Source organism: Pseudorasbora parva, chromosome 24, assembly GCF_024679245.1.
Source record: "Pseudorasbora parva isolate DD20220531a chromosome 24, ASM2467924v1, whole genome shotgun sequence".
Taxonomy (NCBI): domain Eukaryota; kingdom Metazoa; phylum Chordata; class Actinopteri; order Cypriniformes; family Gobionidae; genus Pseudorasbora; species Pseudorasbora parva.
In genome coordinates, this window is record NC_090195.1 from 16,350,572 (window position 1) to 16,364,977 (window position 14,406).

Sequence of the window (14,406 nt, forward strand, 5' to 3'; positions counted from 1 at the left end):
TCCATCCATCCATCCATCCATCCATCCATCCATACATCCATCCATCCATCTAATGCAGGGATGGACAATTTGCTCTGCAGAGTTTAGCTCCAACCCTGATAAAACTCCTGCCCTGTATCTTTCTAGTAATCTTGAAGACATTTCCCTGTACCAAATGGCACCATAAACACTAGCCATCTTCCTACGAGTCCAAATTTTCGTGACATAAGGCCACTTTTACTGTCAGGAAGAAGTCTGCTGCAGAGCTTGCTTCCTTGCGGGCTTGGCAAAAGTGTGCGACAAGGGCGCATATTGACTGCCCGTCAATATTGCGCTCACAAGCACCCTTCTAAAACCTAAAATGACAAAGGAAACACCCTAAGGTCTTGTGGAATTCACAATCAAGCGCACACATCCACAAGACTGTAAGCTCATATAAAGTGTGGGGCTTTTGGTTGTGTTTGATTAGGGTTGGCAAATTCTTCAGGACAGTGTTCCCCTAGGACTGAAGTTGCCCATGAATGGACGGATGGACGGATGTCCACTACTCACATATTATACACACCAAAGAAAACAAACATGGAAGAGTATATTACCCAAATAACCTAAGATGCATACATATAAACAAAATCTGTGATTCCGGTTTCCTGGCCCATAATGCACTATTACTTTAAACAGAGCAAAGTCAGGTCATGTCAACATACAGATAGAGGACAAGCATACAAACACACACTCACTTTAACTCTGCAGAGGATCTCCAAACCCAACGAAACAAACTTTCAACACACAAGCCCTCAATGTGACATTCATCCAAACATGCTGGGAAGAAAACTCTTCCCTCACAAATGTTTTGACATTTCTCTATGGACGAGCATCTACATTTACAGTAACAACAAATAAATATGAATGACAGTAAACAGAAACTATTTCATAAACTATGAGGCTGCTGTTAAAAGATGCATGTCAGCATTAATATTCAAGGATGATTCATTTCTGATCCTGCCTTATTGGCCCAATCCTTTCTCTTGTGGTTTATTGGTTCCACTTAGGACCGTCATTGTCTATACAAACCCATAGTAGATCTTAGATACTTACTAACTGAAGCAATACTTGGGAAGTGCGATGCTGTTTCCTTCAGCATGACTGTGGTTTACAACGACATTTGTCTTTATTGATCCTGATGTGTGCGTGAGACTCGGAACAGAATGAGTCAAACTAGTTTCAACAAATACATTTCCTGTGAGTCGATCAGTGACAAGCCGTATACTGGCCAAACAAAAAAATCTGTTTTACATTTGCAATGAGCAATTGCGGATTAAGAGCAATCCGACTGGTCCACCAAAGCTTGCAACCACTTTTAATGGGGATTCTGTCCACTCACAAACATGGATCCAATTGCTTCAAAAATGAAATGCAGATTGAGAATAAATATGAGACCACTAAACAACCGTTCGGATTTTAAGTACTCGCGCTGTGTGTGTGTGTGCCTGTGTTCAGAATCCCACGCTGAACCACTACCGACCAATCCACCATTTACCTCAATCCTCACAGGAAAAGCACAACACGTCTCTCTCAAAGGCCATTAAACAGGCTAGTAAACCTGCGGAGTTTCTCTTCTGAACATCAAACACCACTATAATTGTTCAAAATAGTCCAGTTCATTGGAAGCAGGTTCAAAAACCACGAGGGAAAGGCGAGGATTTATATTTGCCATTGCGATTGGCCTGTGTCTATTTACCGCACAGGGACAACATTGCCTTGGCTCATTGCCTGCTGTCACATCTGCGTGCGCTGGCTCTATACGGCCATGATGGAGGCCGCAGGCTCAAGCCACAGTGATGTTTAGCATGTACACAGAGCACTGAGGCTTGTGTTCTGCCCGCACCGACCTGCCACAAGGAAAGAGAGTCGCAATAAAGAGGGGCGGCCCACCCCGGCACAAGGAAGCAAACACCACCGGCAGCACTGCATCAATCCTTCTGGTCTGGACGGCTAAAACCAGTTGAAAGCCTATTCCACTGTTTGTTTGCTGGATGTACGAAACGAAAAATGATCATAAAACAGTCCAATACATTATTTCTCTATCTTTTTTGCTTTTTTTTTTTTTTGAGTTTGTGAAAGGAAGTTACTGAATTATTGCTTAATAGAAACTTTCAAGACTAGATTTGTCTCAAGTTAATTCTAAAGCAATACTTCTGTCCATTATAATGGTCAGAATTGTTATTTTTAAATATTATGTGTTATTTTAGATTTAGATTTGTTACATATTAAGATTTGTTATTTTATGTTGTTTATGTATTTATTTTTTACTATTATGTATATATATATATTTTACTATTTTGAATTAGCTTTCTTTGTATATTTTATGTTTTCATTATATTTTTTTTAGTAAATTTGTCTTTTTTTAAAAATTGCAGCTAAGTTAAATTATTTAATACAATTTTAGTTCCGTTTTATCTTAGTTGATCATAGTGAAGTGGATATGTTTGAATCAGCTCTGCAATTCATCGTGATCATGTCGACAGATGAGGTAATTAATCACACTGGTTTATAGTTTATTTTGATTATCCACTTTAGACATTCTACTAACTATAAGTAACTTTGCAACTAACATGTCAACTCTCATTAGAGCATTGGTAGACTGTTAGGGTTCAGGTTAGTAGAATAAGTTGGCATGTACAGTAGTTGCAAAGTAACCTCACCTGGCGCAATTCAACGGCAGGCGCATCGCATGTTTTTTTTTGCTCGTTTCAGCCAGACACAGTTATCATTTTCACATCCAGCAACACATTTAAATGTCTAGCCGCGTTTAAACGTCACGCGTGTTTAAACATCCAGCCATATTGTTTAAATAGCAAATGTACTTTGTTTGCCCATTAGCGTGCTGGTCTGAAAATGAGGTGTGTTCAGGTGCATTGTTGGCGCATTGCTATTTTAAGGCAATTGAAAACGACTGAAAACCTCAGCTGCATGGTCTAAAGTCAATAGAGAGTACTTTTTTGTTATTTAAAGGGCACGTTAGTAACATGCGCTTTTAGGAGGGTGCCCAACGGACATACACCCAGCTTATTACACACACAGGGACGTGCAGCAGCACACAGACATTATTAAATATCAAAAATATAAGGATTCCTCTCTGGGGAAGCGTTCAGTCTTTCCAATCGCAAATTGGTACAACCCGTTTGGACCATGCGGCTGCTGTGCCAAATGTTTCTTTCTGTTATTAAACTAGCAAAAGTGTATTTGGACAAACCCTAAGTGCACATGCACCATGCGCTTTCAGACAATGCGGTCAGATCAGTTAAAATTCAGGCCCAATATAGGTTACAATAAAATAACCTACAGTTAAAATAAGGCCCAAAGTAAGTAGAATGTCTGTTGCGGGACCATTAAAATAAAGTATTAGCATATATTAAGTCTACTAGTACTCCAGTGAGAGTTGGTTGAAAGTTACTTATAATCAGTATACTTTCTATATGGACTAGTTTGTCTAGTTTGATTATAAAGTATATTTGAGTCTACAGAGAGTAGATCTGGTAATGTGTAACTACAGTTTGAATTAATCCCTTTTCTTTGCATGGCACATTGGCATTACAGTATAGAAACTATTTTGCTATTATCCTGAGCATTGCACAAGCATTCCATATGAGTCACTGAATAGAGGAGAGGCTCTTTTGGGAGCGTAAATGTTACATTGACACAATATTCAGCAAAAACATAATTCATAAAAATCAGTCTATAGGCTTCATAGAAAACATTGGAAGGTCTTGTTTTACAAGTTTACAAGCTATTCACACATTGACAATACATTCTTTTAGCCCCTTTAATTCACTAACTTAAGATCTTACTTATTACTAACTTACCTCATTTCATTTAGTTGTTAAAGCAACATTTCTGATTACATTTTGTTCAGCTTTATTTTAGTTAGAATTTTTTTTATTTTTTTTTTAGCTTTAACGATAATAACCATGGCGCATGTTTGATAATGGGGGAAAACAACAAGCTGCATCTCTTAAAAGCCTCATGAAACATCTGAGTCCATTTTATCCAACTTCCATTGACAAAATCAAATATAATTTCAGTGCTAACAGATTTGATTTGTACACAAATACACAAGAGAACCTCCCCTATAGTGTTATGATAGAGAGCACAGCAGACGGAAATTAAGTCTAACACAAAGGTTTATTAAATCTACTTGAGAGGGCAGCATGCAAACCCACAATATGCATGTTCACAGGCGCTGTGCCAAAATCAAAAGGGAAATGGACAATAACAAATTTATTATCTGATTAAACTCTAAACCCCCAAACCACAGGAGAAGGGCCCTACAGCATGACATACTGTGTGCACCTGGATTATATGAGAAAACAACATGAGCCCGCAGAGCTCACACAAACCATACGTAACCGCTTGAAATGACTTCATTCAACCAGTTCACTTCTGAATAATTTGTTTATAACAAAGTCAAACATGGGAATCATGCTGAAAAACAACCATCTAGGCAGTGAATATTGTATATTTTCTATAACAGGCTTTATTCACATGTGTGACATGTAGGGGTATGTTTTTCTGCATCTTGCCTGACAAATATCTTTGTCTAAAGGTCTGCTGAATAATTTGTTAATGCTATCACTATATTATGTTAGCTGGACAACATTTCAGAAATTTGTCATGAGTGAAAAACATGAACCAGATGGCTCGGTGGAATATATGGGGGAGTCTGTCAGCTTCTCTGGCATATATCTTATAAATTGCCTGAATTACAATCAGTGTTTGAATTGAAGGGGCACTGCAGGGTCCCAGACCCTCATACGAGCTCAGGGACCCACACAGAAGAAGCAATTGGGGCCACCACTGCCGTTTCACTCAACAAAACAATAATACAACACTGTTTTCTTCAAATTGTCCAAATTTACTTAAAGGGATAGTTCACCCCCAAAATTTGATTCTGTCATGATTTACACACCCTCAAGTTGTTCCAAACCTGTATGAATTTCTTTCTTCTGCTGAACACAAAAAGAAGATATTTTGAAGAATATGTGTAACCAAACAGTTGATGGGCCCTACTTACTTCCATAGTATGTAAGAAAAAATAGCCTGACAAGCCAGACCCACATCAAGATGTTGGGTCTGGGAACACACTGTTGGCAGGGCTCAATCCGAGGGGCGGGATAAGCGGTTGACTTTCAAAATCCCTCTGCAATATGATAGCACTAAAACCAACAAGAGCAACGAAGAAGGTGAAGCGGGGCTAGTTGATAGATTACAAGTTTGCTGTATCCGGTCAGCAAAACTCCGAACACTTCCTTTCTTCCTTTCTTAAGAATGACTTCAGTGACGTTCTTTGTTCCAAGTCTTCAACTCCAAGTCTTCAAGAGATGCGGCCAAAGCTGATTCGAAAGACCGCTGTTCGCCAGCTTTTTTGTTTTCGAGTAGCATTTGGAACCATCGCAACACTGTCATCATTATGTTAAGCCGACTCTATGCACAATGTGATTGGCCTGACCAGAGTTACGTTTTTCCAGCTCGCAAGCCAACGGAGAGTTGCTAGACTCCCCTGGCTGCAAATAAGATTTGCTGCCGCTAGGGTGCGTCTATTTCTAGGCTAGTTGAGTAAATGACAGAAATAGAATTTTTGGGTGAACTATCCCTTTTAAGTGAATCAAAACTGACTGCTAAAAGTCCTGAAAAGCATTTCGCAGCCGCCTGGCACAGGATCCTCCTTTTAACCTGACGAAAAGATTTAATTTACAATTCTTTCAAAAGCAAGAGTGGATGTTATACAGTATACTACAAAAAACAGATGCAAATGGAATGAGCATCTTCATACTGACATAATTATTGAAACCTCATCCACTTCCTGCTTAGAGCTAAAGAAAATGTTTAAGAAATATAAGTCCTTCAAATAATGAATGATAGCAAGGATAGCAAAAAGTCCCTTTGTGAGCAATCAATACCCGGCAAACATACTTTTTTGCTTAAGAATGAATCACTAGGTCTCAGCTGTAATGGATGAGACAGGGGCAGAAAACACCAGAGCGCACAACATGCTTCTGAAATGCTGGCATCCTCAATTTTTCAAAATCTTAAAATTGGTTTATTTTCAGGTTTAAATTAGTCTTTGAACACTAGATTTCTAGCCTAGAAATCTAGACGCACCCTAGCGGCAGCAAATTTAATCTGCCCGCGAGTGTTGTCTCTAGCAAATCTCAATACCCATCTTAGCTGTATTCGCCTAACTCTTGCCGGGCCAATCACATCGAAGTATTGAGTCGGCGGGCGGGGCCATAATGACGACGGCCGAGTTGCGTTTGCGTGCTTCTAGTAAACACAGAAACTGGCGTACGGCGGCGGTCTTTCGAATTAGCTCTGACCGCGACTCTGGAAGAACGGCACTGAAGTCATTCTTAAAAAGGGAAGATGTGTTCTGAGTTTTGCTGACCGGATACGGCTAATGTTTAATCTATCAACGAGTTCTGCTTCATCTTCATTGCTCTGGTTGTTTGTAGCAATATCCTATCACGTGCAGAGGGAGTTTGAAAGACAACCGTTTATCCCACCCCTCTGATTGAGCCCTGTCTATGGTGAGTTTCCAGACCAAACATCTTGATGTGGATCTGGCTTGTCAGGCTACTAGATTTCCACTGTAGATTCAGACTTTTGGACCCCACTGTATAATCAGACATTATGGGAGGTAAATTCACATTGCAGTTTAGAGGACTGAAACAACAAATCCAGAACCAGAAAGGTTGGAAATTTTTCTTCATGCCAAAAAGTGTAATGACACAGACATCATCTGTGTCAAGAATAACTACATTCTTCCATGTTATAAATGAGCAGGTCCAATCAGAAAGATCAGGAAGGCCATTGCAAAGCCATTTCCAAGCTTTACTGTTTTAGCTCACATTGTCAAAGCAAACTCTCATCAAGCCTGTTTTTTTTAATATCACCCCAGTACTAAGACAATCAAGACCGGAAACCACATGAGAGAGACTCATTAATATGCGATGGGTTACATTACAAGAAGGCCAATCTTAAAAGAAAAGGTTAAAGCTGTAATATTTCAGATCTGCCATGGTGGGAGGCTGTCACAACAAAAGTGAAGCATCAAAAAAAAAAAAAAAAACACATATCCTGATTTTCTAGCCATACATAAACAAATCTTTCTGTAATACAGACATTGTGTTACATGGACGTAATAATTAGCATATTCAGAAAACCATGAAATACTTCCTCCTCAATCACTTTAATAATGAAACATCAAGGTCAAGCTCAAGCAGTTTCATTAATTTCTACCATCTGATTCTCATTTTATGAAAACAAAGCAGAATTATAAATTGACTGGCACATGAAACATGGTATTATGCAAAGTTTGTTCTAAAATATTATCTGACTTCCTACAGTAGAACTACTTAGTGCAACAAATGAGCACTTTAATTCACTGTGATTAATTATGAATAAATTACACAAATAGAAAAAAAGCTATGAATCATACCAGACTTAACCATATGTGATAATGTAAAATTATCTTTAAATTAATAATAAAATAAAATAATAATAATAATAATAATAATAATAATAATAATCTTTGGAGATCTTAGAATAAGAACATTCATAAATTAAACAATTAAACTAATATATATATTGTATTATTTTCATTACATTCATAATTATTTAACATTATTTGGGATAATTAGTAATTAGTTGAAAAGCATATCATAATTAATTAGATCTTTTTTTGCCTACTGAAAAAATAAAAGCCCTACTCAAAATATTTTTTAATTAATTGTATTATTATTTTATATTATTGATAGTAGATAAGATGTTCTTATTCTGTTCATCAGCAAAGAAACATTCAATGCATTAGTATATTTAATGCTTCTTATAAGACTAAATTAAATAAAATACAACAAGATATAAGATAATATATTACATAACTTTAGTAGTAAAGCAAAAAATTAACAGATGATAAAAATCATTAAAAAAAGCATGCTGTCCAAAGGCCAACAACCAAACTAAATTCCCCCAAGAGGATTTATGAAAACTGGAGACAATAAGCAGCTCTGCCCATCACAATCATCATTTATGGAACACGTGTTACAGCCAGGAGGAGAGCTTGCAGATACAGTGCCCATGACTATTGTTGTCCCAAGAAGTGACTCAGCTCATAAAAGTATTACGTTTTGTTTTCCGTGCCATTCTGGGCGGCAAGACGAGAAAACCCCTGAGGACCAGTTAAAGTAATAAGCTATTAGGAGGACAAATCGCATTTGCCTTTCAAATAGAGCCCAAAATAAGCAATTAACCAGAAAACAACCACATTAAGCTTTAAAAAGCAGCAGTAGGTGATCTGATCCTTTCACACTCGCCGCTCCATGTGGGAAACATTAGCTGTCTCGCTCTTAGCTCATTGGCACAGTTTAATCTATAGACGATGGGGCCTCCTTTCACACTTTCTCTGTCTCTCTCTTTCTTTTTTTCCCCTTTCAAAAAGACAGACAGGTCTTAAAAATGCCCGCCAAAGTAAAGAGCGTGTTTCTGTGTGAATGAGAAAGCAGACCTAAGTGTGTGTGAGGCCCTATACGGTGTCCGGACGGCATTGTTTACTCTGTGGTATGGTTTCTCAGGGCAGTCACTGCTCCCTGGGTGTCCCCACTGGGCGACGAAGAAGAAGCCTCACACGCCTGGTGTTGCCACTCTGTCTGGAACGCTCAGCCCATAAGCTCCACACACGACTCAGCCAGCGATTCCTAAAGAGGATTTTTCCAACACTTTTCCTCTGTAATTATAGCTGCACTCTCTGTTCTGCTGCTGATAGAAAAATAATCACTTCATGATGGGTTAGAGGGAGTTTGGGGTTGTTGTAGTGACAGAAATATCTATGCATTTTAATTCCTTATGAGATTCTAAGAGTCATGCTGTGTCCCAATTTGCACTCAAAAAATTATTCAGGCCCTTCATAGATATGACACATTTAAATTGTTTACTTTACTTAAACATATCTAATTTTGACACAACTTAATTTAATTGTGTTCAAACAACATAATATATTTAAGACTGAAGTTCACTTAATTAATTTGTGTTAAAACAAAATGAAATATTTGTGTTTACATAACTAACTGGGCAGTGAATCTGTAGTTCCCAGCATGCTTTGCAAGATACTGTCTTAGGAAAGTAAATTTGGGGATTAAAGTGTTATTTTATTTGTTTTTCAGTAAAGGGAAAGATGTTGTTAGTTTATGTTAGTGTTTAATATTCAGTGTTACACTGCAACATAACATAAAATATTTCGAAAAAAAGTTACCTGTGGTTGCCTTAAAATTTTGAGTTAATTGAAATTAAAATTTTGAGTTAATACAATGAACATTTTTTGAGATTCGACAACCTTTATTAAAATATTATTAAAAGATTTTGTAAGCATATTGGGTAACTGTGTATGTTTTATTTCTGATGACGCAGTGAAACATGCCAAATAATGCTATTTTCATGGTATATATTTTTTTAATGTGGTTCAGATACAATAATATTTTGAGTTTCTATTTATTAAACAAATTTCCTTCATTGTATCAAATTTTTAATTTCAATAAACTCAACATTTTCAGGCAACCAGGTTACTTACTTTTTTAAGTTAAACCAACAAAAAACAAAAAAATGTTTTTACAGTGTAGACATTGAGGAGTTTCTGTAATTTTGTGGATATTATGCAGAAGAGTGTTTGGGCTGTGCATGGGCACTTATACACAAATTCATTGGATGGAATTCCTGCTCTCAATTAAATTTGAGTTTGTCCAATGAGTTATTTTTTGGATTTTATAAAAAAAACATATATGCTTTTTGTTATTTTAAAGTTTAAAAGGGTGATGAATTGAGGAATCAACTTTACCTTGAGCTTTTGATATATAAAAGGTCATGGTAATATAAGAATATCCTCTAAGTTTTAGAGCTGAAAACTTCCTTGTTAGTCAAAGAAAAGCTTTTACACCAGGCTCAGCAAACGGTCCTGTGCTTCATACTGACGCCAGTGCGTGACGAAACACACCTCTACAGAATCTACAGCGTGTCTAATCCAGTAGCCTCGCCCACAGACTCATGGAGGGGTTCGTGCTGGCTGGTCAACAACATGCCGAGGAAGATATCAATATATTGCACTATTCCTGGTTGTGGAAGAACACAGTCGCTGCATAAGCTTCCTTCTGATCCAAATATTAGGAATGTGTGGTTGAACTTTATTTTTAATGAAGTTCCAGCTCAGGTGGGGAAGACGTTCACTTCAGTTCACTGCGGGATCGTTTGTAAACAAATCTCCGGTCGATGCTGGATTTGGGTCTGACAGGAATGATGCAACACACGTATGTGAGTAAAACGTGTTTTTATATGTGATAGTACTGCATTGTTATAGATCGTTTTGCTTTTGTGTACATGTCTAACACAGCATACCTTTAGTACGCTGGACTCACACACGTATGGGCCAGGGCTCGCAAAGCCCAGCAGGTCAATGAATCTCTTAGTATTCCGTTCTTGTTCTGCTATTCTTTCTCTCTCGAGTTGACATCTGAAGGGCGGCGTGCACGGGAACGTGTATGTGTGTGCGCGCGGTTCGCGGTTCGCGGTTATATTGTCTGATCGTGCGGGCTATGTGTAATATAAAAATAATAGTCCAATCAATCGCGGGTCAATGAGAAATAAAACATTGTGTTTTTTTGATAAAGATGTTTACGAGCCCTGTGATTTAGATAATCAATCTTGTTGTCGGTTCTCCCTCATTCTCTCCTCTCTAATGTCACTGAACTGACAGAGGAGCTTAAGCTCATTAAATATGCAAATCTATTCCAATCCTAGCCATGGGCGTTTACCTCCAAGTCTCCCGTGATGCATGGCCATCAGAACCCAGCGTTTTGGAGAAAGCCGCAAAACCAGTGTAGAAAATAACCTATTACTTATTAGTTATGATGTTTTTGAATGTAAAAACCACACAAATCATTATTTGACCTCAGACAACAATATAACATTTTTTAAAAGCCAGTTCATGACACCTTTAAATGTAAATTAATAAAAAAATGTGTTCACCTTACATAATACAATTTTATAAATTGAACATAACATTATTAAGTAAACTGCACATATAAATATTATGTTACAGTGACAAATTCAAAAGGTTTGTATTTACTCAAAGCAATTTTGTCAGCTTTATTTTAATTTCTTTTGTTCATACAACTAAATTGTTAGTTGTAAAAATTGCTTAATATAGTTGTATGCAACCACTTGACGCATCTTTTTTAAAGTAAATTCAACAAGTCATTTTTTGAGTGTACTTATAATAATAATAAATAAGAATATGAATAAGAATAAATATATTTTTGTCAGGTTAAATACTGATAATTGATTACTCAAACACCTTTATCTAAACCTCCCTGCTTAACCATCGTACCCGCACATCTGTCATGTTTGGATTTTTTTAAACACTTTTTATCCGTGTTTGTAGTGCTGATCGTATCCTCTAAACGGAAGTAGGAGACCATCCAGCTATCTTTGGAATACTAATTTCAACAAACTACTATTGGGACATACTAATTCAAATTCTGAATACTATTTAGGACGGATTGTATGCAAATTGGGACACACCATCAGATACAGAATACAAGATGATAGGTTTTTCACAAAGGTCTGAGCTGTCTATTTATTGTTTTTCTATGGCGTTCCTACAGGACACGGTCCACGGATACCAGGGCTGTGCGTCTGACTGAACTGAATTGAGAATGCTTTAAAATCCAGTTCAACTCCTCAATTTGAATTCGTACTGAAGTAGCATACAGGATGCAGAGTGGATTGATTGAACAATAGACAGCACTAAAGAATAAAAGATAGAATGACATGGATAGAAAGACACAGACAGATAGAGAAATATAATGAGAGACAGACTGATGTATAGATGAATAAAAATACAGACATACAGATAAATAGAATGACAGACAGACACAGACAGATAGATAAAAAGAAAGACAGACAGACACATAGTCAGATAGATAAATAGAACGACAGACAGACACATAGACAGATAGATAAACAGAAAGACAGACAGACACATATATAGATAGATAAATAGAACAACAGACGGATAGATAAATAGAACGAAAGACAGATGGATGGATAGATGAACGACAGACAGACAAGTAGAACAATAGATAGATAGAAAGACAGACAAGCAGACACATAGATGTATAGATAGAATGACAGACACATAGATGGATAAATAATAATAATTTATAATTTTTTACATTTATATAGCGTTTTTCTAGGCAATCAAATCGCTTTACATTGAAGGGGGGAATCTCTTCAACCACCACCAATGTGCAGCATCACCTGGATGATGTGACAGCAGCCATATTGCGCCAGAACACTCACCACAAACCATCTGATTGGTGGAGTGATTAAGCCAATCAGTGTATGGGGATTATTAGGAGGCCATGATGGACAGAGGCCAATGGGCAAATTTGGCCAGGATGCCGGGGTTACACCCCTATTCTTTTTTTCGAAGGACATCCTGGGATTTTTAATGACAGCAGAGAGTCAGAACCTCGGTTAAACGTCTAATCCGAAGGACAGGTAGATAGATAGACAGAGAGACAGACAGACATATAGATGGAAAACAGTACTTTCAGATGACAGACAGATGAACAGACAGACTTGAGACCCTTGCGTTCTCAGCTGTGAACGGTTCCAGACTCCTGTTATTGTGTTCCATGTTGGAAGTCTGTTCTGGTCTCTGGTGGCTGTTGCTGACAGATTTGATGGAATGGGGGATTTCTAAAACGCAGGTGTCCTCATTGACCTCTCTCTCGAATGTAAACGAACACCTTTCCATCAACAACACGATACTCTGCGAGAAGAACGCAAGTCTTGCGTGCTTTCTCACCAGGTAAACAGCCAAGATTGTGTTCATCCAAAGCCTGTTCCTTTTTAATAGCTCTTTAATCAAATACAATGTACCTTTTATACATGATAAGCTCTTATTCAAAGTTTGGCTAGGTAAGCGCCCCCTCTAGCTTGACAAGCATGGAGACAAATAGTCAAGTCACGCTGGGGCCGCTGCTCCCTGGAGAACGATGTAAGTGGTTTTAACTGTCCCTCTGACAGCGTTTACAATGGAGATGATGCTGTAGATATTAATGACTGGAGGAAAGTGATATAATGAACAGTTTTGCTTGGTGAGGATCACCTACCGGCCCTGTCACCTGAGAGGCTGTCTGCAGATCTTCTGCTGCTGTCAGGGTTTCTGTCACCGCGGGTAATGGACCTAATCCAGAAGAACAAAAACACAATAAGGCCTTTACCACACGCACACACACTCACAATACGCTCCCACACTCTGGTAAAGGCACCAAAAGGGCCTCCCAAGAGACAATGGATAGATTAAATTTCTCCTCAGTAAGAGTGAGTGAATCCCAGACAAAAAGCTAATTTTTAACAGCCTGATCCTTTCAGCAGACTCCATAACATGATACAGTACTCACATGAATCTGCTCTTTCTGGATATGATCTGTGATTTAATGGGATCATCTAAGAGGAGAAAAGCAGGGCCCTGCTTGGGAGGTACTTACATGGCCCTGTGTCTAAAGTCCTCTACAGAGTTTATTAAAAATTATTAAACGTAAATAAAAAAATAAATTAAAAAAATTGTGAAAAATGAGTGGCCCGACCGCAGCAATGAACCTGAGAGATCTGGAGACATCACCATATGTGTCAGGGTTATGGCCAGATTTTTGGCCTCTAGAGGTCCCCATTGTATCTTGTGTTGATTTTCAGTCTCTATCATTATGTCATATTTTTTTCACCTGTGCCTTGTTGTCTGTTTGTGAATTTAAGTCACTCTTTTCTTGAGTACATTTAGTGAGTTCAAGTCATGTCGTAAAGATCGTATTTACAAGTTAAACGGGCATAAACGCTACCACGAAGTCGTAAATACCAGAAGTAAAAATAAGAAGTTGTAAAAACTACTGACATTCCTCTTATTTTTTTATTTTTTTTACTCCTGAGAACATTATTGTAGGCCTTTGTGGACTTTGGGATTTTCCTTTTTGGAACTGTTTTAAAACCCTTTTTTTTTTATATATTATTGGAACTTTTTGGAGTTTATTATTATTTATTTTTTTATCTAGTGGATTTTTTTTGGATTTCCCTTTTTGTCAGATTAAAGATTTGAGGACATTCCCCCAGAACTGTCATCTAGTTTTCTGCATTTTGGTTCACCTCTTTTTGACTGTTCTCAAGTTACAGTTAACAGTAGTCCTATCCCCAGGTTTGTGACAGTAGGATCCAGAGAGCTAGGGGGAGCCGCAACGACAAGCATCCAAGGAGGAATCAGGATACCGGAGGACTCTGGTGCAACTGAGGACCAGTGAAGGGATGAAGCACAGCAAAAGGCCCCGG

At 37.8% G+C, this 14,406-nt stretch overlaps 1 protein-coding gene across 2 annotated transcripts in view; it reads right to left on the reverse strand.

The window, feature by feature from the left end:
* The window catches only part of c24h8orf34 (chromosome 24 C8orf34 homolog), a 122,158-nt gene that overhangs the window by 20,616 nt on the left and 87,136 nt on the right, over window positions 1-14,406 (reverse strand). For both annotated transcript variants that reach the window (XM_067435336.1, XM_067435335.1), the window contains exon 10: window positions 13,200-13,273. In XM_067435336.1, coding sequence (XP_067291437.1) covers window positions 13,200-13,273 — 74 coding nt within the window. The remainder of the gene's footprint in view (window positions 1-13,199; window positions 13,274-14,406) is intronic.